Raw genomic sequence first — 25,841 nt, forward strand, 5'->3', positions numbered from 1 at the left:
TGGCCCTCTTACCAGGACACTTGCCACAGTAACTGCCACAGGGAGCTGTTCACAACGGGTCCAGCGGGCAGGGCTTCTGGAGAGGGCCTCGCTGTGCAAACTGGCAGCACCCAGCTTCCAGTTACCCCAATGACCCACCTTCTGGGGGCAGCAGGGTCAGTGCAGCCTCAGGGGAGCCAGGCAGGACAGTTCCATGGGGCCCGGTGCCCACTGGCCCAAAATAACAGTGTGATTTTTTTTTCTTTCAGCCTAACTTTTTTTTTCATTATTTTTCATATTTTTTTCTAAAAAAACAAAACAAAACAAAACAAAACAAAACCAAAACCAAACCTCTGTGGACCTTCCAATGTCACACCCATTATCCCCAAAGGGGTGAGGGGTCTACAGTCTAGTTTTTGAATGACACTTTTGTCTCTCCTAACGTTTAAAATTAAAGAGAAAAAGAGAAGCCCCCTCCCCTATCTGTAAAGTGCCTCGTGGTGGGTGAGTTAAGGTGCATCGTGTGGTTTGTAACAAGTGCTGGGGACCCTGCCCCGCTCGATCCCTCCTCTGCTCCTTGCTGGGAGCCTGCAGGCTGGAGACCCAAGGGTCCATGCTGCCGCCGCCACCCAAGTCTTAAGCCCAGGGGGCTGGTGGGACAGGCTGGTCAGTAGTCATCCACGCTCTCGATCTCACCAGAAGGGCCGTGCAGGGAGTACCCTGAAGCCAGAGGAGAAGTGAGGGTGAGCTCACCCAGGTCCCGTGTGGCCTGGGGGGAAGGGGGGGAAGAAGTCGCTTACCCAAGATGCTGGGGTCAGAGTGAAGCATCAGTGCCCGCCTCTTGGCCTTGCTGCCCTCCCCAGGGCCCAGTTTGGTGCTGTGGTTGGCCTGAAAGGCTGTCTGTAGGGAGGTGCTGCTCAGCCAGGCCTCCTAAGGCAAGAGAACAGAGTCAAGAGAGTCCTGGGCATCCCGCCTTCCCAAGTCCCACAAGACTCCACCTGCTGCTGCTGCTGCTGCCGCTGCTGGCTGGCTTTCTGCTTGGCCCTCCGCTCCAGGAACTGTTTGGCAAATTCTTTGGCTTCCAGCGTGTCCCCCAGGCAGGAACGAATGTAATCATGGACATCATAAGGGGACTCCACCTCCTTGAGGATCGCTACGGCCATGGGCACTATGCGGAGGGGACAGTCAGTCCCGCCAGACAGGTCTCAAGTCCCTAGTGCCAACATGGCCCCCAAGGATTGCCTCCATACCATCCAGGCTGCCTGTGGTGCTCAGGGTGTGCAGCATCTGCTCACACCACTGGGTGAAGCCGTCCTGCGGCCGAGGGATGCCCTGTAGCAGCTTCAGCAACTTCTCCTCCTCTTCTGTCTTTTTGCGAACAGGTCGACCCGACAAGTGGCTGTATGAGTCACTGAGGCGGGTGGGGAGTTAGAGGTCACAGATGAGCCCAGGAGCTCAGCATCCATGCCTCCCTGGCAGACCCCAGCTAAGCAGGTGTCTCACCCACCTGAGAGATGGGCTGCTCCGACTGTTCTTTAGGCCCAGGCTTCGGGCCAGGCTCCCGCCACTCTTGAGGGTGTCCTCCCAGAGTCCTAGGTTGCCACTGCTGCTGCCCCCACTCTTGTCTGGCCCACCCCACAGTGGCCCAGCTTCAGACACCCACTGGTTCAGAGGGGCAGTGCCCAAGCCTCCAAGCTGCTGTGAATGGCAGGAAGTCAGAGAGCTCTAAATTGGGACCCTGGATGTCTAGGCAGGAGGCTCATTTGGAAGTTAAGGAGAGGGGATGATGTAAAGACTTGGGAGAGGGGACATCCATCCAATAATGAAAGGGAACAGGTCTTCAGCTTTAGGGGTCTGAGCTGTGGGACCTCCCTACCCCCCACCACTACTCCTTGTGATCTCAGAAGCTACATTGGAGGGGTTCCCTGGGTTGCTGCTCACCACTCGGTGGTTGGAGGCCTGAGCCCGCAGGGGCTCCCGGGGTGCAGGCTGCTTGTGTAGCTGCCGCTCACTTTCCATCTGCAGCTCAAGCAGGGTCTTCATGGATAGGCCCTGCTTGGCTAGGCCAGCCCAGAGTGGGGGTGGGGAGCTGGGTGCAGGGGGCACAGGGACATTCGTCGCTTGCTGCTGCTGTAGCAGCTTTAGCAGCAGTTCCTGCTGCCGCACCTAGGTGGGGACATAATGGGTGAGGGTGGCCAGGTGGCCCCAGCCGCAGTCCAGCCCCAGGAGACAGGTGGGACTTGAACCTGCTTGCGCCGGAAGAGCTCTTCCTCCTCTTGCCGCCGCTTCTGCTCCTCCTGCTGCTGCTGCTGCTGGCGGCGTTTCTCCTCGCGGCGTTTGCGCTCCTCCTCCTCCCGCTTGGCCCTGAGCTCCACTTCTCTGCGCTCTTGAAACTGAGGTGAGGAGGGTGTTAGGGAGCTGGGAGGCTATGGCACCCAGGCCCCACCAGGTCAGCTTGCTACTTACTTTATGTTGCAGCTGGAGTTGTTCTAGAATTGGACCCTGAGTCGAAGAGTTAATTGGTATGTCCCAAAGACTGGCCTCACCACCTACAGGAGGGAATGGCAGCTGCAGAGGCCCAGACCCAGGAGACCACCCACAGATAGGAAACAGAACCACTGAGGGGGAGCAGTAGAAATTTAGTGGGGGTAGGGGGTGGGGGGAGGGACCAGGAGGTGGCATGGGGGCAGGCTGGCCACTCACCTGACTGTGATGAAGCTGAGGTATGTAAGTCCCAGAGGGGGCCCGAATCTGGCACCGACAAGGACCGGCTCATCGTCGGGAGCAGGTTCTGGTCCCCACTTCTGAGAAACAAACCAAACCACTTGCTCTCAGGACATTGCACTCACTGGTAGTCTGCTCTCCTCCTCCTCTATCTCACACCAGCCCACAGATGCACGCACGCACGCACGCACACCACCAGACCTGGGGGTTTTGAGAGCCTGGAGCTGCTGCAGGAACGTAGTGAGCTGCTGCTGCTGCGGCGGCGTCAGGTCCCCCATAGCTGCCTTTTCCCGGAGCGTCGCACACTGCGGGAGCTGGCGGCTACAGACATACTGGGCTCAGAGGTGGACCACCCAGGCCCACTGCCTTGCCCATAGCAAGCCCCGAAGCTCCCCATACCTGCCGACCAGCTGCAGAAAGTGCTGGTGCTGCAGCTGCTGGTACAGAGCCGCCGCAGCCAGCTCCTGCTGCTTCTTCAGCCGCTCCTGATCCATGTTCCCCTGCAGGAGGTCAGAGCATTCCTGTGTGAGTGTGCCCAGCAGGAGCATGCCCAGCACGCGAGGTCCTGCTGCTGCCCCCACTGGCCTTCCCTGCAGCCTGCGGAGCAGACAGTGCTCACCAGCAGCGGGGGTGGCGAGGGCCCTGGGGCAAAGGGCACACGGCCCCACATCTTGATCACCTCTCCCAGAGGCTGGAAACCCTCATCGCAGCCCCTTTTCACTAGGAGTGACATGGAGAAGTAGCCGGCCTGGAACCACTCAGCCATCTCCTGGGTGGTGAAAGGGCCTGGCACAGGGTTGGAGAAGGGTTAGGAGGCGGCCATGGCACGGTCAGAGAGCACACTCAAGTCCGCCTGATCAAGGGCAGTTCCCAGCAGCCTGCTACCCACCACTACCTTGGATTTCCCCCTGTGGGTCCTTATAGAACCACTTTCGGGCAGCGCCATGGCTGAGGGGAAGGGCAGTGGCGGCTGTGGAGTGGCGTAGGCCCTGGGTCTGCATGGCAGCGGTGAACTGCTCCTCCTCCAGGGAGCTGTCCTGCAGCGAGGCCACCAGCTTCTCTGCCTCCTGGGAATCCACAAAGAGAGGCCAGTCTGAGCCACCTGCGGAGGCTGGGCCTCAGAGGGCAGGCCAGGGACCACGTTAGGCAGATCGGGGACATGTGGGACCTGGAGTGGAGGTCCCTTGAGCATGCACAGGCACCCCAAACCTGCTGCAAGTGCTTCAAGCCTTCTTCATCTTCTAGGTCTCCAGGGGGGCCAGGAGGTGAGCCGACTCCGGGACTCAGAGACAGTCCCCTCATCTCATCCCCTGGGAGAAGAGATGGGGAGTAGAGAGGGACAGAGAAAAAGGGACAAGATGGCTCCTGTACCTGCTAGGAGCGCAGGCTTTTGCTACAACCCCACTGCAGTACCCACACCCTGGCACGCCCTCTTGCAGCAGCTCCTGCCAGTCTACCTTCAGCCGGGGGAAGCTCTTTCTCCACTGCTTCATCGCCATCTTCACTTGTGGTCCAGAGAGGGCCCAAGGCAGGCAGTGATGATGGGGAGCTAGACTTCTCTGGAGGCGGCAATGGGGTCACCTCCTTCCCACCTGGAAGAAGCAGATGATTACCAGAACTCAAAAGCGAAGGGGATGGGACTAAGGAGTTGCTCAGCGCACACTAACATGAGAACCAATACTGAAATTCCAAGAATCTATACAAAAGCCATATGTGGTAAGATATGTCTGTAATCCCAGTTTCAATATGGAGATGTGGGAGGCAGAGACAGGACATTCTTCAGAGGCTTGTAAGCCTAGTTTGGTACAGAGACCCTACCTTAAACAAGGTGAAAGGCAGGGGACTTACCTGTACCCACGGCTGTCCTCTGACCTGCCCACATACACTGTGGCACATGCATGGCGTGTGCATTTATACATATATACAATAAAAACAAAACCTGTGAGCTAGCACAAAGCTCCCACGTGCAGCTCCAAGACCTTGGGGAGAGAGTCTCTCCTTTCTAACTTTGGTCCGCTCCCTAGCCATGTATGAAGCATGGATGCAGAGAACTAAACACTAATGTGTGCTAAGCACACGGGCTCCCAGACATGCTCGGAAGATGTGCTAGGACCCACATGTGGGAAGGGGCTGTGTGGTCGCCTGCAGGCTCCACAGAGCTCCCAAGGGACTCCAAAGGTCATTCTGTTTACACCTGATAAAGGCCCCTCTCTGCGACCCCCACCACATATACACGCACGCGCGCGTGCACACACACACACACACACGCCACATATGTTGTAGGTTAGAGGACAACTTGGCAGAACTGGTTTTTCTTCCTTCTATCATGTGGGCCCCAGAGATTGAACTCAGGCCACAATGCTTGGCAGCAAGCACCTGCACCTGCCAAGTCCTCTCACTGGTCCTGACGTACCATGTGTAGCCTGACTTTACAGGGTACAGGGTACCTGTACTGGGTACAGGCAGTCAGCACCCAGGCTGGCAACAGATCTCTCTGCCTATCTGCCCCAGCCCATGACTGTCAGGCCTCTTCCCTGCAAGGCGCTGAGGGCTCACTCACCTGCCTCAGGCCCCTCGCCATCCACCCCTTCTGAAGGCTCCTCTTCCTCTTCCTCCAGGCCCTGGAAATCAAGCTCCTGCTCCTCGGGAATAGGTTCCTTGGGACCTTTCTGTGGGGGAAAGGACAGAGTGGATGCAGTTCGAGGGCCACTGGGGACAGCTTCCAGCAACCCCAATTGGTCTCTGAGATGGGTACCTTAAGAGGCAGGAAGGCCCCGGAGGCATCGAAAGTGCCCATCTCTTCATCTTCATCATCCAGACACCACTCTGGGAGCCCATCTTTGTCGTCTTCAAAGCCATCAAGCCCCCGGCATCTCCGGAGGTGAGCGCTGCCTCCCCCAAGCCGCCCATCCTCTTCACCACACCCTCCGCGTTCCCCTCGCAAATCAAAATCAAACTTGCGCCTCCGTTCCCCATGTTCCCGCCAGCCAGCAGAGCGGGGACCACCATCTGAAAGAGAAAGTTGTCGAAGGGGGAAGGAAAACAAAAGCAAAAGCAAAAGCAAAAACCTAGTATCCAGCCAAACCAGAAGCTGCCTTTTCTAGCTCACCAGCTTTTTTACCTAGCAGGATTTTCTCCAAGGTTTTCTCATTCCAAACATGAACGGCCACCCCCTTCCCCAGTGTGGGCTCTTTCCTTATAGCCGAGGTTAACACAGGGGCAGCTCCTGAACCCCACCTTGCCCCATCTTACCAGGGCTGGTGGAACGCCAGCGATCACCATCTCGCCGGGGTCCTGCCCCAAGTCTCCAGCTGCCATCCTCTTCCTGTTCCTCTCGGAGTGAACGCCAGTTCTCACTGTCTGAGCGTGCATGCTCCTTCCTCGGGCCAGCCCCTCCCTCCTCAAAGCCAGATCGTGCTGGCATGGGGGAGACAAACAATAAGGAGGAAGAACCTCAAGACAGCGTATTCCTGTCTCTCTCCCACCCTCTACCTGGGAGCCCCAGCTCAGCTGCCTCCCTACCCTACTGGCCAACACAGTTAGCACTCTCATACCTCCATCCCTCCTTGCAGACTTCTCAAAGCGCCTCTCACCTCTGTGAAAGAAAGGTGCTGGTCAAACACACATACCATCTCCTCTGTGCTAAGGCAGGGACATCAGGGTGGGGATGAATGCCCCAACAGGGCCCCAAACGACCAGAATGAAAAGGACAGGCAGGACACAGAGGGCTTTCATCAGGGCTGGCCTGGTGGGTGTCTCTCATCTCTCTAAAGTCACCCCGACTACCAGCTCAGCCCCCCACTTCTCTGTTCTGCCTGCAACCCTCCTTCTTTCCGTCCCCACCTGTCATCCCAGCTCTGGCTTCGCTGGATCTCCCGGGGATTGCGTCCAAAGGCCCCATCACCTTCCTCAATGCTTCTTTGGTAAAAGCAGCTGTCGCCACGGCCGCGGCCTAAAGGAAGAGGGGTCACATCTGGCTTTGGGATCTGCCAGTGTCCCCCTATATCCTCAGCACCTCTCATTCCAACTTGGCCCACCTCCTCCCCTAAAACACACGGGGAGTCACCCTCTACCTCGGCTCCGTGTGCTGCCCCTGCCACGGGAGGTGGCAGCCAAAGGGGGCCCAGCCCCTTTCCCCATCAGCCTCAGCACAGCCACACTGTTCACTGACAGGGAGAAGTTTCTCTGAGGAGGGAGCCAGGGACGGCAGTGAGGACCCATCACCCAGGCAGCCCCATCTTCCCAAGCCCAGCTCATCCTTCCCCACCCTAGGCCCATGTGGGCCCAGTCCCACCTGCTCCTCCTCAGTCAGAGGTTCTAGAGCCAGAGGTTGCAGTGGCTCCTCCTGTAACACCGCAGCAAACTCCTTGTCCTGTAGCTCCTCCGGGACCTGTGATGGAGCAGGAGGCCCAACACTGGAAACACTCAGAGGCAAGCCCACTGGCAAGGCAAACGGGCAGCTGTGCTCACCCCCAAACCTTACCTTGATCTCTTTCACGTAGAGGGCCAGCATCTCCTCTCGCCCATAGCGGTAATCTGCCAGCTTGTATTTGGGCATGGCAGGAGATGGGGGCGGAGAGGCCACGCTGCCACCACTCGAAAGGGCCCTTAGCCTAGGACAGGCACAGGAAGATGGGAGACAGAGGTCCACATGGCCCTTCCCCTTTGCCCCAGCCATTTCCCATCAGCCAGAGCTGGAGCAACCTACCACTCAGGCCCAAAGTTGAGTGTCTCTGCTGCCATCGTGGAGCTGGGATGCTTCTCAGAGGTTAAATGAGTGGAGGAGGGAGGACCAGGCGTGTACTGTCCACGTACCTGTAGGGCCACATACAAGGCCATCAGTAAGCCTCTGTAGCTGTCATGGGGCCAGCACCTTGCTGGGCCAGTGACAGGCCTCCATCTAGATGGTGAGCCGTTCTGGCACTGGAGAAATCACCTACACCAGACACGTGATCACTCACACCCCAGCAAACAAAGTTGTCAGGGCAGGGACAGTCCTGGAGGAGTGAGGGAACAAGGAAGCCTCAACCCCTTCTGGCTCCGTGGGGCGCCCTCTGGTGGCCAACACTCACCTGACAGTCTTGCCTAGGGAAGCAAGGGCTCTCTCTTCTGGAAGGGGCTGGGCAGGCTGAACTAGAATCCCCAAGCAACTAGCTAGAGTCTTCTTAGTAGTGCCTGTTAGAGACGTTCACATCTGGGAAAGGTCCTTAGGGAGAAGAGGAAGAAGACGGTGGTCACCCCAGTGAGTCAGAGGGCTTCCCAATCTGTGGCCCACAGCTGCTGGGTACAGTGGACTCGGGATAGATGTGGGGCTGTGATGCTCTCAGTGGGTGGCTGAGGTAGGCAGCAGAGCATAGACTACAGTGCCAGCTTTCAGCACCAAGGCATCAGGACCAGGTATGGTGGTGCCTGTGCTTGTCAGCCCAGTACTCAGGAGGCAGAGGCAGAGGCAGAGGCATTGCAAGTTCAAGGCCAACGTGGGACACATACTAAGACCTTGTTTCAGAAACAGTGGGTGTAGCTCAGCTGGTGGGGGGCTTACTTATCATATGTGAAGCCCAAAGTTCTGTCCCCGACACCACAGAGACGAAGAGTGACGGCACCTGCCTCTGATCCCAAACATTTGGGAGATGGAGGCAGGAAGTTCAGAAATTTAAGGCCATTTCTAGCTACATACAAGTTCAGGGCCGGCCTGGACTACATGAGACCCTGTCTCCAAAAATAAAACACAAGGGCCACTTATGTTTTAGAGAGGACACGGTCCATTTTGGAGAGTAGTCCAAGAAACTTTGGAACCAGCTGACATCTCTAAAGCACCCCAGGCTAAACTCCTTCGCCTCCCTCTCAGAGAAAAGGTCATGGTGCGAACAGGGATCTTGGGCAGCTGCTGGCAGAAGGCTCCCTTACCATATGGGAAGAGGCAAGTTCAGTCTCTGCGGCTGATGAGGCAACAGTGGTGCCAGCAGGGGCAGGTTCCTTTAGGGGCCTGGGTAGGAGACTCTTAGGCAGGGGCTCATCCAGCAAGGGCGGAGTAGAGGAGGAAGGGCAGGCAGTGTCCAGGGGGTGTGTGTGGGTTCCTATTGCTGGCTGGACCAGTGTGCCTCTGCAGTCCCCATCCGCTGCAGGACACCAGGAGTCTAGAGGAAGGAAAATGAGTTTCCACCAGAGAAGCCTCAGAAAGAGGGTCTCCCCAAAGCTAAATGGAGACCCCCATGGCAGACAATGGGGTGACCCAGAATTGCAGCACCTGGGAATCTACTTGTCAGTGCTTGGAGACACCTATGCCAGGGTGAGGCAGGTGTCTTCACTTTCTACACTCCCACCCTGAGGAAACTTGGGACTAGGCAGAGCTTGAGGACATGATGCTAAGTAAAACAGCTGAAGTCTGGGCCTTGGGGATGTAGCTAAGCTGGCAGAGTGCTTGCCTAGCATACACAAAGGCCTGGGTTTGACCTCAGCATTGCATTAATGCACCAGATGTGGTGGTGCACACCTGTAATCCTAGCACTCAGGTGGTAGGTTCGGAAGGATGAGAAGTTCAGCTCCACTGCTCCCTGCCCAAGGAAAAACAAAACAAAAAAGTAAAGGGGCTGGGGGGCTGGAGAGATGGTGCAGAGGTTAAGAGTACTGGCTGCTCTTCCAAAGGTCCTGAGTTCAATTCCCAGCAACCGCATGGTGGCTCACAGCCACCTGTAATGATATCTGGTGTCCTCTTCTGGCCTGCAGGCACACACAGGCAGAATACTGTATATATAATAAATAAATCTTAAAAAAAAAAAAAAAAAAAGTAAAGGGGCTGGAGATGTCCCTCAGCAGTCAGGCGCTTGCCTAGCATGCACAAGGCCTTGGCTTCAACCACCAGCAGTGCCAACAGAGGGATCTGGTGCTGGAGAGGTGGCTCAGCAGTTGAGAGTGCTTGCTGCTCATCTAAAGGACCAGAGTTCAGTCCCCAGCACAGGGGGGAAACGATAAAGATAAGCTCTGCAGGATGATTCTCACAGAGGAGCCAGTGGTTGGGACAGATCAAGAATCAAAGACCTGGAGTTTAGGTGGAGCTGGCAAATGCTGAATGGGTCCAGGGCTTCAGCTGGGCATAAGGGAAGGATGTGGACACATATCAGTGGTGACGGCTGCACAATACTGTAAATGTATTAACACCACAGAGCTGCACACCTAAAGAATGACTAGACTGGGGGGGGCTGGAGAGATGGCTCAGAGGTTAAGAGCACTGGCTGCTCTTCCAGAGGACCCAGGTTCAATTCCCAGCACCCACATGGCAGCTCACAATTGTCTGTAACTCTAGTTCCTGGGGGTCTGACACTCTCTACAGACATACATGCAGGGAAAACACCAACGCACATTAAAAAAAAAAAAAAAAAAAAAAAAACTAAGAAAAAAGTGACCACAGTGATAGATTTTACTTTTGGTTTTAGGGAATCCTTTTGCTGGGATTATAGGTATGCATTACCGTGCCTAGCTTACATCAATCATTTTATTTTTATTTCTTAATTATGTGTATGTGTTTGGGCATGGTGTGTGTGTGTGATAATATGTGCCCTAAATGTAGGTGTCCAGAGTCTAGGTGTTGGCTGCCCTAGGGCTAGAGTTACAGGTGGCTGTGAGTCACCTGACCTGGGGTGGGGAACCAGAGTCAGGTCCGTGCAGAGTCCTGTGTGCACTTCACAGCTGAGCCATCTCTCCAGCATTCAAAAAAGCCACAGTGAGCCTGGTGGTATAAGACATGCTTAGTATATACAAGCTCTGAGCTCCAACCCTAATATTTATTTAAAACAAAAACAAGAAACGTTCTGTAGGGCAGGGTACAGGGCTCAGTCACAGAAGTGCTTGCTGCGCAGACACAAGGACCTGAGTTCAAGCCCTCTTCCACTCACAAGAAAGGCAAGCATTCCTGCCTATAACCCTGTCACCAGGGAGGTAGGAAGAAGAACATCCCTGGGGCTCGCTGGCCATTCGAGCTAGCCAAACTGGTGAACTCCAGGCTTTAGTGGACGGCTGGGGAGATGGCTCAGTGGGTAAAGTGCTTGCTGCACAAGCATGAGGATCTGGGTTCAGATCCCGAAGCCCCATGTAAAGATGGACAGTGTCCCTATAAGGAGACGGGAGGTGGAGACAGGACGGTCTCTGGGAGCTCATGGACCAGTCAACCCGATGAATGAAGCCTCCAACCAAAGACCTTGTCTCAACCAAGGCAGAAGGACTAACACCCAGGTTGTCCTTTGACCTCCATGTGTGTGCACACACACATGTGCATATACACAAAGATTAAGAAAGCAACAAGATACACAGCCAAAAAGATACCAAATATCAACCTGTGGTCTTCACATACTCATTTGCACACGCTCATACACAAAGGCTTTAGGGGGGGAAAAGCCATTGTGGGGACTAAATATTTCATATGCACGCTTTCCCCCTTCCAAACAAAGCACCCCATCTGGAACCTTCTCAGCTCCTGCTAGTGGATTGAGCATTGGTCTTGGCAGTGTGGGAAGGCTGCCCAGGAGGGGAGGTCAGAGGAGGTGCCCCACCCTCACCTTTTTTCATCCTCCCGCCCTTCGTGGAGCTGCCCTGGTTGGAAAGAGTAAGGAGAGATGATGGGCTGCCGTACAGCGCAGCCTGGTGAGGGCACCTACTGCCAGGCCTGAGGGAGCCAACTCTCAGAAGTGACCCTCAGACCTCGTTGTGCATGCTAAGGAGCACACACGTGTGTGCCCCCACAACACACTAGGCGAGGGTGGGGTGGTGTTGTTGAATGCATTGACGGACACCCTTAATTTAAAAAAGGGCTGGGGGAGAGGGAAGCATTGACAATGCGGAGCCACCGCAGAGGCAGGAGAAGGCCCCAGGGAAAGAATGAAGCTCTACGGCCTGCAAACCAGCCAGAGAAAAGGCCTAGTGCCAGGAGCTGGGAGGCCCTGGGCTTCTTCCTCACGCTGAAGGGGCCCAGGAAGCAGCAGGCAGTCCACTGTGTGGTTTCTACCCATGGCACAAAGTAGGTCTCTGCCCTGCATGCTGCCAAGGGCTTTTGGCTGCGGGAGACTATCTGCTCCCTGAGGAATATGGACAGTGACTGCAGACAGTTCAGGCAGAACAGAAGGGAGACCAAGGATGCTGGGGGTGACCTTACAATCCACAGGACAGCACAGCACAACAAGTATATGGCAGGCTGGGATGCGGCTCACTTGAGAATGCTTGCCGAACTCGGACAAGGGCTTGGGTTCAATCCCCAGCACCCCATCAACCAGGCATGTGGCCAGGTGGACTGAGATGCCAACAATGACAAGAGTGGGAACAGCAGCACTTAAAACAAGAAAAGCCACGCGCATGCTCCCATGACCCTCACAGCAAGGAAAAGGTCCCCTCATCACACTGTCCCCTGAGAAAATTCGAAGTCCTGGGGAAAAGAATAGATTAAAAAATCAACAGGAGCCAGGCATGGTGGCAGACGCCTTTAATCCCAGCATTCGGGAGGCAGAGGCTGGCGGATTGATGTGAGTTCGAGGCCAGCCTGGTCTACAAAGTGAGTCCAGGACAGCCAAGGCTACAGAGAGAAACTCTGTCTCAAAAAACAGACAAAAACAACAGCACCAGGCTGGTGAAATGGTGCAGCCAATAAATGTGCTCGTGGCCAGGCCTGACGACTGGAGTTTGATGCTCAGGACCCACACGGTGGAAGGAGAATCAACTCCTTCAAGCTAAGCTGTCCCCCTAACCCCCCCCACACACACACCATAGGACATGCCTGTGCACATGCACACATGCGCGCACACACAATGTAATCTAAAAAATGAGAGGGAAAAAAATCAAACCCTAAGTTTGCCCACTGCCACCCTTCAAAGCCGAGCATCAGCACCCCTTCCTAATGGCGAAAATCTGAGGGCGGTGGAGGTGGGGGCTGCATCCTTTCTCACCTCACCTTTTACTGGCTGCCTAGGCTAAGGATCTTTTTCCTCTCAGGCCACCTCCAGTTTGCCCCCAACTTCTACCTCTGGTTTACACGGCCCCCTCCCCACAGTCTGCCCTCAACTCTCCCAGCACACCTGAGCTCTCTTGATATTTTTAAAAGACTGACCCCTGCTGGAGGCGTGGGCTGGGGCTGACAGCTTCCTAGAGGGACCGGGGCTGCTCCACTGGTGCTCCCAGCCTCCGCTGAGCTGCACACAACTGGGGGCAACGCTTCTCTACTGTACCACCCCAAAACTTTGTTCCAACCTAAAGCAATGTAATTTGGTGACATCCCGTACCACTGTTAACAGACTCAAAACCCCAAGTGCCCCAGAGTTGAGCAATCACCTAACCACCAAGTCTGTTGAAGGTAACCTTCCCAGGGTAGATGGAAACACACACACACACCACACACACACAAGGAGGAATGGCTAAAAGCCCCCATAAGCTGCAAGGCAGCAGTTGCTCCTTGCTCTACTCTTGAGTGGCAGTGACAGACAACCCCAGCACTTGGCAATTGTGAATTGACTTCACAGTTTTCAAAGCATTTCCACGCTTTACCTCATTTGATCCCTTCTGCCAGCTTGCCTAGGTGGGGAGACTCCAGTACATAGAAAACAATGTTACAGCTGCCCTGACGGGGCACCCTGACACCCTCAACAACACCCAAGACTGACAGAGGCGTGTAAGGCGGCAGGAGCTGTCCCGAGTGCTCAGCCTCCCCGTGTGAGTCTGAAGCTGCTTGTGATTCCTTCTTAGACTTTGGGCTGATGTGTGGACGTCTCAGGTACCCGAGGCTAGCCCCAAATGCACGGCAACCCTCCTGCTTCCTGAATGTTTGGATGGCAGGCTTGGGCATCCAAGCCAAGATTTGTCTTAGAACTTTTGCTTTGCATGTGTGTATGGTGTGCATCTAGGCACTTGAATTCACATGTGCACTTGCACACACACATATACATGGAGCAAAGCCTAAGGTAGTGGTTGGGTGTCTGCAGTTGCTCTCTACCTTACTTACTAAGGCAGGGTCTCTCGCAGAAAGACTGTTTAGTCTAGCTAGCCTTCTTGTTCCGTCTTCCTGGGACAGCTGGAGTGACAGGCGGGCCTTTGTGGTCACCTACCATGTACATGGCCCTTGGTTTTTTGACACAGGGTTTCTGTGTGTAGCCTTGACTGTCCTGGACTTGCTTTGTAGACCAGGTTGGCCTGGAACTCACAAGAGCTCCGCCTGCCTCTGCCTCCCAAGTGCTGGGATTACAGACGAGTGCCACCGTGCCTGGGTCAAACTCTGGTCTTCGTGCTTGCTCAAACTTTTGTGTCACCCTCTCTCACCTAAAGCTGAGATGTTTTTCCTTTTCTCTCTTTTTTTAAAATTATAATTGTATCATGTGGGGGAGGGTTAGAGGACAACTTTGTGGAGTCTGCTCTCTACTCCCACCCTGACGTGGGCTCTTGGTCAACAGGCTTGCAAACCAAGTGCCTTGACCAGCTGAGCCATCTCACCGATGAGCTGCGTGCCCCATCCCAATGCCAAACAAATGTAAAAGGCTAGGGTCAACTTGGGGAACCTCTTACTCACTCACTATTCCCACAAACCACTACACTGCACCCACTAGCTTGACAAAGCCAGTCAACAAAGATGAACACACTGTAAAATTTTACTAGGATCCTCATGTGGGACACTCCAACGCCCAGGCCTCTCAACCAATGGAGAGGAAGCAGAAAGCCAACTTCTCCCACAAATCCTGCCCAAACTGGGGATACTAATGCACAGCCTGTGAAATAAAAGTTGAGCCAGGCCAGAGGGTTGGCTGGCCTGGGGTTGCAAAGGGAATAGTTGGATGGGTAGGTGTCAGACCAACCAGACACTTAACTGGTCCTAGATAGGTTGGGGGCTTTGAGCAGAAAAGTGGCTTGCCAGCTTGGAGGGGCAATGGCTGCTGGGACAGGGCTTTTCCCTCCAAAGGGGAGCATTTTGAGCGGTGAGAGGGAAGGGGGGGGGGCGGTGGGTGGAGGAAAGATCTGGCCACCAAGTATTTATTTAGCACAGCATGGCAAGCTGCTTGGGAACTATAGTAACTATTGGGCCTAAGGGATGGGGGTGGGAGGGCGGTCGAGGGTTGGGGGAGCGATGGGACACAGAAGGGTCTTTCAACTTGAAAAAAAAGAAGAAATCTAAGAAAAAGAATTCTAGGCAAACTGCGACCTGCCGCTGTCCCATCTAGCGAGAACATATGGACTGGGATGAGCCTGGTCTGGTGTCAGGGATGCCCAACAGCCCCAGCTCAGCCAGACAGGTGTTTCACGCGGCCGGACAACTGAGGAGGGAAGAGGGACCTCGATGACCAAGCACTTAGGTGGCCGCTTAAAACGCAAGAAACCGAGGTGAGGACCCAAGACGAGGTGCTCGGGCAGAATAAAGCTTCCATGTTGGCCAAAGTGCTGGAACCCTTGGATGTGCAAGCCCCCGCCAGGCCCGGTTCGGCTACCAGAACCGAGCTGGGCACGTAGTGGGGGGGGGGGGACCGGGAAGGGAGAGGGAAGAGGGGACACCGCCAAAAGGGGAGGTCGGGGCGCGCGCACACACACCACACAGCAGAGAGGCCCGGCCCGAGCGGGACATTCTCGGGGAGCTTGGAGGGGGACCCCGGAGACGCGACCGTTACTTAGGGGGTGCGGGAAAGCGCGGGCCGGGAGGACGGCGTGCCCTTCAGGGAGGGGCGCCAGGTGCACGGGGAGCGCGCGGACCGCCACCGTACCCTCTCCCTCCCCGTCCTCCCGCCTGAGGAACAGAGAAGGGCAGCAGGGGCCTCTCCACCCCCCCTCCCACTCCCGCCCGGACCGGAGACGGCGAGACCCAAGCCCAGGCCGCTCCGGGGAAGGAGGGAGGGGAGGGTCGGAGGGGAGGGCTGGCGCGCCGGCCACCGAGATGTTCAAGGAGGGCCCGCGCGCGGTGGCGGCTCCGGCTTCTGCCCGCAAAGGCTCCCGGGCGGCCGCCGCTGGCGTCGGGGGCGGGCCTGCTCCGGTGCTCGCAGAGCTTACCGGGGGCGCGAGGTTCCCGGTCCCCCCGGGCGTTGGTGACCCGGGCGCGGTGGTGGCGGTGACGGGCGGGTGGCGCGCAGCGGGCCGGGACGGCAGCGGCAAAGGGGGGGGGACTCGGGGGGGCGCTGGCGCTCCCGCGGCGGCCGCTCCTCTCTGTTTGTGTTTGTAGCAAGATGGCTGCCCGCCTTGTACCACGTGACACGGACGCGGGGCCGCCCCCTCCAACGCCACCGCGGCCGCGGCTCCCGCTGCCACCACGCTCTTGGACTCGGACCCGCCGGGACCCCACCACCACCCAGTGCACCCTGCAACCTAACACAAGGTTTCCCCGACACACACACCCCAAGCCCGTGCACGTGACCCGGGGAGCACCCGTACACGCGCGTCACGTGACGAGGTGCCTGTGCAACCTGAGGCTTGGTAAAGGGGGGCGGGGGTCCCCAGCTCCCCAGCTCTCTCCTGGCCAAGCCCCGCCTTCTCCAGGGAGTCCGCCTGGGTTAGAGGTGATAACAGTCTCCAGGACAAGGTGGGGTTTAAGGAAAAGCGTGAACGCGCAGTGATTTAGAAAGCGGGTCTGACTGAGGCTTTCTTTTGAGTGGAAGACTTTTTCTGGTAGGCCGGGAAGTGGAGGCAGGAGGGCTGTCTGTTCAAAGCCAGCCTGGGCTACAATGTAAGACCCTATGTAACCAAGCAAATAAGCATGCCCAGACAGGTACATCCTGCACTCCAGCGTTTAGGAGCAGTTTCTAGACCAGCCTGGGCTACCTGCCTGGTCAGAAAAAATAAACCAAAGAAAGTTGAAGGTGGTACTTGAAGGAGGGTCAGGAAAGGCTAGTCTTGGTTACAAGTAATTGAGCCAGAAACTGGTTTTAAACAATTAAAAAGCAGATTCAGGAGTGACTCTTCCTCAAGATTGATGAACTCGGGATGTAAAAGTTTGGCGTGTGCCTTCATAGTTTTCTTTGGAAGTCTGTTTCCTTCCCTCCTCCCTTCCTTTTTTCCTTATTGTCGTCTGTTATGGTTTTGTTTGTCTTGAGATTCACTATGTAGCCTTGGCTGGCCTGGAGCTTGCTAATGTAGACCAGGCTGGCCTTGAACTCAGAGAGCTGCCTGCTTCTGCCTACCAGCTGCTTGCTTTTTGAACTGGTCTCACACACTGTAGTGCAGGCTGGCCTCGAACTCACTAGCCTGGAAATCATGGCAGTCTTCTTCTTGCCTCTGCCTTCCAGGTGCCCCAACACATTTTTAAACTTCGTTTGGAGGAAGTGCCATTTTGCTACTGTGCCGGGGACTTTGCACCCAAGGAGGGCGGCCAGGTGTGGTGATACGCTTCTGCAGCCTTAGTAGTTAGGAATTAGGTAGACACAGGAGGATCAGAAGTTCAAAACCCGCCCAGGCAATTTGAGACCTTGTCTAAAACCCAAACGAAAACCACACAAAGGGTTCATGATTTTGCCCGGAGCCAAAAGCAGTAAAGATGGAATCAACACAGATTTCCTTTTTCCTCTTTGTAGAAACTATTTTATTAAGTGTTAATTATGTGAATGTGTCTGTCTGTGTGAGGGTGTGTGCCTATGAGTGCAGGTGCCCAGGGATGCCAAAAGAGGGCGCGCAAGCCCTTGAAGCTGGAGTTACAGGCAGAGGGAACTAAACTGAGGTCCTCTGTAGGACCAGTACACACTTTTTTCGTTTTGTTTTGTTCGAGACAGGGTTTCTCTGTGTTTCTGCCTTCCTCTGCCTCCCTTGTGCTGGGACTAAAGGCATGCGCCAGCTCTGCCAGGCCCAGTGCACACTCTTAATGGTTAGTCCATCCTCTAACTCAGTGGTTCTAAACCTGTGGATCGTGACCCCAAAAAGACCATGGAAAAATGCAGATATTTATGTTATGATTCATAACAGCAAAATTACAGTTATGAATTAACAATGAAATGCTCTGGGGTGGTCACCTCAACATGAGGAACTGTATGAAAGGGTCACAGCATTAGGAAGGTTGAGGACCGCTGCTCTTTTATCTGAAACTTTGTTTTTTTGTTTTTTAGGGTTTTTTTTTTTTTTTTTTTTTTTTGGTTTGGTTTTTCGAGACAGGGTTTCTCTGTGTAGTCTTGGCTGTCCTGAATTCGCTTTGTAGACCAGGCTGGCCTCGAACTCACAGTGATTCGCCTGCCTCTGCCTCCCAAGTCCTGGGATTAAAGGCGTGCACCACCATGCACGCATCTGAAACTTTCCATGAGGCACTAATGTAGCTCAGCAGTGGAACAATTGCATACAATCCCCAAGTGAGAGGCTGGGGTATAGCTCAAGAGGGAGAGTGCTTGCTTCGCTTGTGCAAAACCCTGAATTCATAACAACACGCGCGCGCGCGCGCGCGCGCGCGCGCACACACACACACACACACACACACACACAGACAGACAGACAGAGTATGGGGGGGGACTTTTGTTGGTGCCAGGCTTGGAGATAGTTGTGGGGGGTTGTCAGTTTAACAAAAGTGGATGAGAGCTGTGCGCAGTGACGCACACCTATAATCCAGCACTTGGGGAGGCAGAGTCAGTCTGCCTCTTTGTGAGTTCGAGGTCAGCCTGGTCTACAGAGCGAGTCCAGGACAGCCAGGGCTACACAGAGAAACCCTGTCTTGGAAAACAAACAAACAAACAAAAAATACAACAGTGCAAAATGATGGGAGAAAAAAACCCAGCAGCAAAACATGAACACCGAGTTCTGGTTGAGAGCTTTGATTTCCATTGTAGAGTCCAGGTAGATATTTAATCTTTTTTACATTTATTTGTGTGTATGCATGCATGTGTGTGAGCTTGGCACAACACACATGTAAAGGTCAGAGGAAAACTTGCAGGAGTTGGCAACCCTGGATTCAGTCTCAGATTATCAGCCTTGGCACCAAGTGCCTTCTCAGTGAGCCATCTACTGGCCCCAACTATGTATGTATGTATGTATGTGTGTGTGTGTGTGTGTATGTATGTATGTATTTTCCCCTTCTTGGCAGTGGTAGGGATTGAACCCAGGCCTTCAGGTGTAGTAAACAAGGAAGCTGCCACTGAAATATGTCCCCAGTAGTTGGTTGGTTAATTGATTTTCAGTTTTCTTGAGACAAGGTGTCTCTGTGTGTAGCCCAGGCTGGCCTTGAATCCACAGGAATCCTTCTGTTTCAGCTGTCTTGGGATAACAGCCACACACCACCATCAATCCAGCTTGTAAAACAGGATTTTAAGCATCCAGGAAAGGCAATGCACTGGAGTCATGGAATGTTCATTTACAAACTGTGTTTAATTGGTTTGTGAGGGAGGAGGGCGTTTTGGTGGTGGTAGTGGAGGTGGTGGTGTGCTTTGTTTGTTTGTTTGTTTGTTTTTGCTTGTTAGTTTGTTTAGTTAGTATATTGGGAGCCGGTCTCGTAATGTATCCCTGGCGGGCCTTGACCTAGTGGAACTCCTCCCGGTCCCTACAGCTCTCCAGTGCTGCTGGTACAGGTGTATGCAATCGTGCTTTGAAAACGGCTCAGTTTAAGCGATGGGATCCAATGGGCCCTCAAGCTACCTTGTAGCAGCGAAGGTCTTTGGTCCACCAAGCCTATCCGTTGTCCTATTTAAACCTTGGACAAGTGATCCTCACATAGGGAACTTCCTGTCTCCACTTCTCATATCGCCATCACCAGGGTTACAAGCACAGCATCCCCTATGCTCAGCCTAAGATTTTATGTGGGTCCTGGGGAATCAAACTCAGGGCTTGGCACACACTCGGCCAGTGCCATGTCAACTGAGCTATGCTCCCAGCCCCGTGACTAGTAGTCGCGGAGCTCAGGAGGCCTCCTTGACCCAAGTCTCATTGCTGAGTAACGTTTTGTGGGTGGATAGTCCACAGGTTTGTTTGTTTGTTGGTTTTTGTTTTAATCATTTATTACCTGAAAGACATCTAGGCCTTTCCAGCTGTGGGCTATTCAATGCAAAACGACTGAGGACATTGCTATCATTCCTGTGCGGGCTTTTCTTTCATTGAGGTTCTGTTGCCTCGCAGTCCTAGGGCTTGGACCCAGGGCCTCACCATACAGCTCTAGCCTGGTATAGTTACTTTTGTTATGGGTTAGGTTTGGTCTGGCTTTGAGACGGGACCTTATAGTGCATCCCAGGCCAGCCCAACATTTGTTTTTTGTTTTCTTTAGATTCTTTATTTTTTTTAATATATTTTATTCATTTATCTATATTACATCTCAATTGCTATCCCATCCCTTGTATCCTCCCATTCCTCTCTCCCCCCCCACCCCCCATTTTCCCCTTACTCCCTTCCCCTATGTCTGTGACTGAGGGAGAACTCCTCCCTTTGTTTATGCTCATAGGGTATCAAGTCTCTTCTTGGTAGCCTGCTATCAGCCCGACACTTGTAATCCTCCCTGTCGGCATGCTGGTATTACAGGTGTGTATGGCCATGCCTCTCTAAATCTTTTAATTTTTTTGTTTTTTCAGGTCATTTAGAAGAAACTATAGAAGTGTTTTCTAGGATGATACCTTGATAACTTTTTCTAAGGAGATATACACAAATGTCTATTTACTCACAAACCAAATAATTCTACCAAAGTCCAACCTGGAGAACGTATGAATATCTTAGGGTTACTTGCAGGAGCATGGTTGACTCAAAGGCAGCTGTGTCACTGGAAGGCCCATCTTGCATAGGTGATGACTTACAAAAGCTGCACTCTTGGAGCTCACTGCGACTTGTGGAGGAAGCTTAGGTTTTACAACTTTAGGCTATTGTATATAAACTACTGAGGACAAGAGGAGATAATTATCTATCTATCTACCTATCTATCTATCTATTATGTGTGCCCTGCGGGTAGGACTGAGAACTACCTCTATTAAGATTGATCCCCCTATGAATTTTATTAGTTTCAGGAACTTGTATGTTTCATCTACTTCCTGAGTCTTAAAGGGCCTCCTTTTAAGAATGTTCGATTTGGAGAGAAAAGCTGCACAATAAATGTCTGAACCATTTCACATTTTCAGAAATCTAGCAAACGAGATCCTGATATTTCTGCATTTTCATCTGTACTTGATATTGTCAAGATTTTCTTCTTTCTCTCCTCTTCCCCCCCCCCCCCCCCCCCCCCCCCCGGTTCAGCAGAGCCTCAAGCTTACTTGTAGCTGAGGATGAGCTTGAATTTCTGGCACTCTTGCCTCTGCCTCCTGAGTGCTGGGATTACAGGTGCCTATACTTCTGATTTATGCCTTGCTAGGGATGGAACCCAGTGTTTCCTGTACCTAGACACGCACCTCTACCAACAGAGCCACATCTCCAGCCTTTCACTGTGGTTTTTTTTTTTTGTTTTTCAAGACAGGGTTTCCCTGTGTAGCCTTGGCTGTCCTGGACTCACTCTGTAGACCAGGCTGGCCTCGAACTCACAGCGATCCACTTGCCTCTGCCTCCCAAATGATGGTATTAAAGGCGTGCGCTACCACGCCTGGCCTCACTGTGGTTTTAATGTGCATTCCCCTAATGGCTGATGATATTGACTATCTTGTGAGGTACTTATTTTTGTCTCCTTGCTGTAATATCCAAGATCTCTGTCTATTTTGTAATTGAATTGTTTCTTTTCTTCTGTTCTTTTTTCCTCCTCCTCTTCCTCCTCCTCGTCTTCTTCCTCCTCCTCTTTCTTGTGGACAGGTTTTCTTTGTGTAATCCTGGCTCTCCTGGAACTCACTCTGTAGACTAGGCTGGCCTCGAACTCTGAGACCTGCCTGCCTCTGCCCCCCAAGTGCAGGGATTACAGGCATGCACCACCATTGCCGGGTGGGCCGTTTGTTTTCTAACTTTATTTATTGAGACTTTTATTTTGCCTTGTTTTCATGAAACATGTTCCTACTGCCTAAATCTTCAGAGAGCTGGGCTTACAGGCACCCTGAAACATAGGGGATTCAAACTCTTCAGTTCCCAGAAATTTCATATAGTCTAGATACAAATCTCTTATTGAATATGTGATTTGCAAATACATCCTCCCATTCTGTGGCTTCCTGTATCTTCTCCCCCTTTATAATTCGTATTATTTTATTGTGTGTATACGTGTGTACGGTGTATGATGGAGGAGAGCATGTATGTGCCAGCGCATCACCATGAGGTCAGAGGTCAGCTGTGGAGTTGGTTCTCTTCTATCTGGGGATCAGACTCAGGCCGTCAGGCTTGGCCAGAATGCACTTTACCCATTGAGCCATCTCTCTATCATTTTCTTTCTAGACAGGGTCTCATGTACCGCAGCTGGCCTCACGCTTGCTATATAGCCAAGAATGGAACTGAAAGGCTCTTGCCTCCACCTCCTGAGTTCCTGGACCAAGCATGTGCCACCACGCCCAGCTTTGTGAATCCTGTTTTCATACTATTTTGGTCTTCGATAAGTTTTTATTTTTAAATTTTTATTTTATTTTTTTATTTTTCAAGACAGGGTTTCTCTGTGTAGCCTTGGCTGTCCTGAACTTGCTTTGTAGACCAGGCTGGCCCGGAACTCATTCGCCTGCCTCTGCCTCCCGAGTGCTGGGATTACAGGCATGTGCTACCACACCCAGCTAAAAGTTTTATTTTTGAGACAGTGTCCTATGTTGTAGTCTTGAGCTCTCTAACCCAAACCTCAAGTCTATGCCAATCCTCCTGCCTCAGCCTCCTAAGTGCTTGTTTTACAGGTGTGAGCCATCGTGCCCAGCCTTCAAGGTCTTTAAATTTTATTTTTACATTTATTTATTTTGAGTGTATTTAGGGGAATGTATGTGTGTGGAGGACCGAGGACAGCTTGTGGGAGTACATTTTTTTCCTTCTACTATGTGGGACCCAGGGATCCAACTCAGGTCCTTAGGCTTTGGCTTTACTCATAGACACCCCCCCCACCCTTGAAATTTTGTTAAACTACAGTTTATTTTTGTCCCACATCCCTACCCCTGTCTCTGGACTCATCACCTGACTAGCCTCTTGTAGAGTTCCCTTACATTTTCTCCAGATGGTTTACAGTTAAGTTTCATATTTAGATCCATTGCCCACGCTACGGTCTTAAGGCCCTTTTCTTACCCTTAATCTGTTTCACTGTACTGCTTGACACAAAAATCTTCTTGCATTGTGCTACATATGCGTTTCTGTCAAGAAAATGAATTGGCTGGGGGATGTCACACAGATGGTGGCAAGCACAAAGGCCTGGGTTCCTTCCCTAGCCTGCCGAAGTCAGTTGTGCTGGCCCACACCTGTGATTCCTGCTCCTGGCAGACTGAGGCAGAAGATGGGCACTTCAAGGGCATATCCTCATCAAGTATGATGCCAGCCTGCCTATGGCAGACCTTTTCTCAGATGGGCTGGTTGTGCTTGTATGTTTCTGAGTTCTCTGTGTTATTGACTTTTGTGTCTATACATCTGCCAAACGCACACTTGTCTTAATGACTGTATTTACAAGATAAGTCTTAAGGGGTTGGCAAGATGGCTCAGTGCATAAAGTACTTGCTGTGTGAGTCTTTGATCCCCAGAACCCATGTGAAAGTTGAGGAATTGACTCCACAAAGTCAGAGTATACTCCCCCGTCATCATACACACAATAATAAATATTTTAAGCACATATTTACTTGTTTACTTATTTTTCATTGCCCTGGTTGTCCTGGAACTCACTTTGTAGATCAGGCTGGCCTCGAAATAAAAAGTGTGGGTGTGTGGGTGGCCTAGGGGGCTCACACAGGGCAGAAGAGGCTGTAGATCTTCTGAAGCTGGCATTGCACGTGGTTGTGAGCCACTTAACATAGGGACTGCGAAGTGAACTCAGGTCCTCTGGGAGTCATCATGAACAGCAGTGAGTGCTCTTATCTGCTGAGACAATATGAACCCAACAACTTTTGCAAACTTATTTTATTCAGCCTACTTATTTGCCTTTCCATACGTTTTAGGACAAACTTACCAACTGAAACACCATCAGAGGGGAGGCCAAGGTAGGAGGAGTGTATGTTCTAGGATAGCCTGAGCTACATAGCTGAACCCTAGCCTCCCCACCATAAAAGACGTTTTGGGTCCTGAGGTTTCCCCTAAAAATTTCATTAAATATATAGATCAACTTGGAGCGAACTGATGCCTAGAATGTAAAACTTTCCATTTCTATATAAACCCTAATCCCAGCGCTCATAAGGTGGAGGCAGGGGGATCTGAAGTTCAAGGTTATCTCTGGCTATTCAACAGGGAGCAAAGTTCTGTTTCCAGCCATCAATAAGATTCTGCCTAGGTAAGTGGCCTGAAGGCGTAGTGCGAGGACCCAAACACAGATTTCACTCATTTCCAGAGGAAACTGTCCAAAGGCGTTACCAACCTGGGCAGAGAGCCAGGTCCCCAACAACTTTAAGGGGCTAGGAACCCAAGGACTGTAGTCCCCGTCCCTTCCGCCAGGGGGCGGCACGTCGCGGGTGGCGGGTAGCAGCCTGAGTTTGCAAAGGGAGAAGACAGCTGAAAGGTGTGGCGGGAAGCTGCAAACGCTTGGCACCTAGCGTGAGTCCTTGGCCGAGGGAGGAGCCCAAGGTGGACATCCGGCCTTAACTCAATGCCGTCGATCTCCGCGTCCCGGGCGGCCAGGACCTCGGGCGGGAGGTGAGCCGAGTCAATTCCGCAGCTCACAAGTGCTATGGATGTGGATTCCAGACTTGCCTTGCTGACCCGGGGCGCTGTCCCAAACCCCCTTTCCCAAGCCTGCAAGAACCACTTCCCGCCTGGATCCTTGAGTCCCGCCCTGAGGAGGGGGAACTTGGAAAACTCAGCGCCACGCCCCTCTTGGCTCCGCCTTTACCGATTGGCCCCGCCTCCTGACAGCTAACCCTGCCTTCGAAACCCTTCCTCAAGTCTCGCGAGATTTTAAATGCCCCTTGCGCACGCGCGCGAGGAAAGGGTGGGGGCGGGGAGAACGGAGGCCTAGAGGGCCACGAGCTGATCGGTTCCGGCTTGGGAACGGGGACGCGCGTGCGCAGTACTAGCCCTTTTTGCGGGAGCGACTGTCCGGCATTCCTGTCCCGATCGCTTCTCCGTTCTTTTTCTGAGTGTCGTGGACAGTGGCGTCTACTTGGATCGGTCGGCGAGGCTCAGGCGAGTGAAGGGCACTGTGGAGCGGAGAAGGTAGGCGTGGAAACGCCGGGAATGGGAACCACGTGATGAATGAATTAAAACTGGGAGTGGAGAAAGCGGAAGTGGAGGGGATTGAGAGGCTGGGAAGGAAGAGGGGCGTCGAGGGCGCCCCCTTCTGGTTGCACCCTTAGAAAGCTGGGCAAGAAAGGATTCTCTTGTTATCACCCCCCCCCAATCTAGTTCCTTCTCCGTGTCGGGACTCAGAGCATGGCAGAGAACAGAGAACCCCGCGGTGCCATCGAAGCTGAGCTGGACCCCGTCGAGTACACCCTTCGGAAAACGACTTCCCCACCGCTTGCCCCGGAGGCCCAATGACATTTATGTCAACATGAAGACTGATTTTAAGGCCCAGCTAGCCCGCTGCCAAAAGCTGCTGGACGGAGGCACCAGGGGCCAAAACGCATGCACCGAGATCTACATTCACGGCTTGGGCCTGGCCATAAACCGCGCCATCAACATTGCCCTGCAGCTGCAGGCAGGCAGCTTTGGGTCCCTACAGGTGGCTGCCAATACCTCCACCGTGGAGCTGGTGGATGAGTTGGAGCCAGAGACTGACTCTCGAGAGCCACTGACGAGGATCCGGAACAACTCCGCCATCCACATTCGGGTCTTCAGGGTCACGCCCAAGTAATTGCAGGGAAGCTGACTTTTCACCCACCCACTCCTTTGTGCACACACATCAGGCTCCGTGTGGTTGTTAAGGTTTCTGGTGGTTCTGAGTTCGGTCGTGGACCCCTTAGCGGAGACTTCTAAGACGACCTGTCCCCTCAGCCTAGAGTCCGGGAAGAGAATCTTCGTTGTCCTGTATAATAAAAGTGTCAAGTTGTGTTGGTGCCAGGCTTCCCAGGCCCTCTGCCTCCTTGTGTAATAATGTGTGTACTTGAATAGGGACGGTAGGGAACTTTATGAGTATTTAGATACAGGAAACGAGCCCACATTAGACTACACTGTAAACACAGTAGCTTAATAGATACAGAGTGAGCTCGGGAAGCTTGGAGCTAGCTGCAGCC

The 25,841-nt window shown here is 53.2% G+C and overlaps 2 protein-coding genes across 2 annotated transcripts; one reads left to right on the forward strand and one right to left on the reverse strand.

Annotated features, from left to right (window-relative positions):
* Nucleotides 1-306: 306 nt before the first annotated feature.
* Nucleotides 307-7,924, reverse strand: Gigyf1 (GRB10 interacting GYF protein 1). Its single transcript, XM_051161226.1, has 25 exons — nucleotides 7,776-7,924; nucleotides 7,412-7,518; nucleotides 7,187-7,316; nucleotides 6,998-7,093; nucleotides 6,777-6,888; nucleotides 6,547-6,655; nucleotides 6,258-6,298; nucleotides 5,956-6,120; nucleotides 5,459-5,712; nucleotides 5,264-5,372; nucleotides 4,161-4,295; nucleotides 3,913-4,013; nucleotides 3,599-3,770; nucleotides 3,323-3,489; nucleotides 3,103-3,203; nucleotides 2,905-3,024; nucleotides 2,683-2,783; nucleotides 2,446-2,528; nucleotides 2,226-2,372; nucleotides 1,921-2,145; nucleotides 1,487-1,677; nucleotides 1,230-1,390; nucleotides 978-1,147; nucleotides 780-909; nucleotides 307-699 (listed from the first exon to the last, which is right to left on the reverse strand). Exons 2-25 carry the CDS (start codon nucleotides 7,444-7,446, stop codon nucleotides 647-649), a joined length of 3,108 nt encoding a protein of 1,035 aa, XP_051017183.1. The 5' UTR covers nucleotides 7,447-7,518; nucleotides 7,776-7,924; the 3' UTR covers nucleotides 307-646.
* A 17,114-nt stretch (nucleotides 7,925-25,038) lies between these two features.
* On the forward strand, nucleotides 25,039-25,581 carry Pop7 (POP7 homolog, ribonuclease P/MRP subunit). The gene is given in 2 exon segments (XM_051161225.1): nucleotides 25,039-25,107; nucleotides 25,109-25,581. Coding segments are annotated over 2 exon segments (423 nt in total). The 3' UTR covers nucleotides 25,463-25,581.
* Nucleotides 25,582-25,841: the final 260 nt, after the last annotated feature.

This window comes from Acomys russatus, chromosome 19, assembly GCF_903995435.1.
Source record: "Acomys russatus chromosome 19, mAcoRus1.1, whole genome shotgun sequence".
NCBI lineage: Eukaryota > Metazoa > Chordata > Mammalia > Rodentia > Muridae > Acomys > Acomys russatus.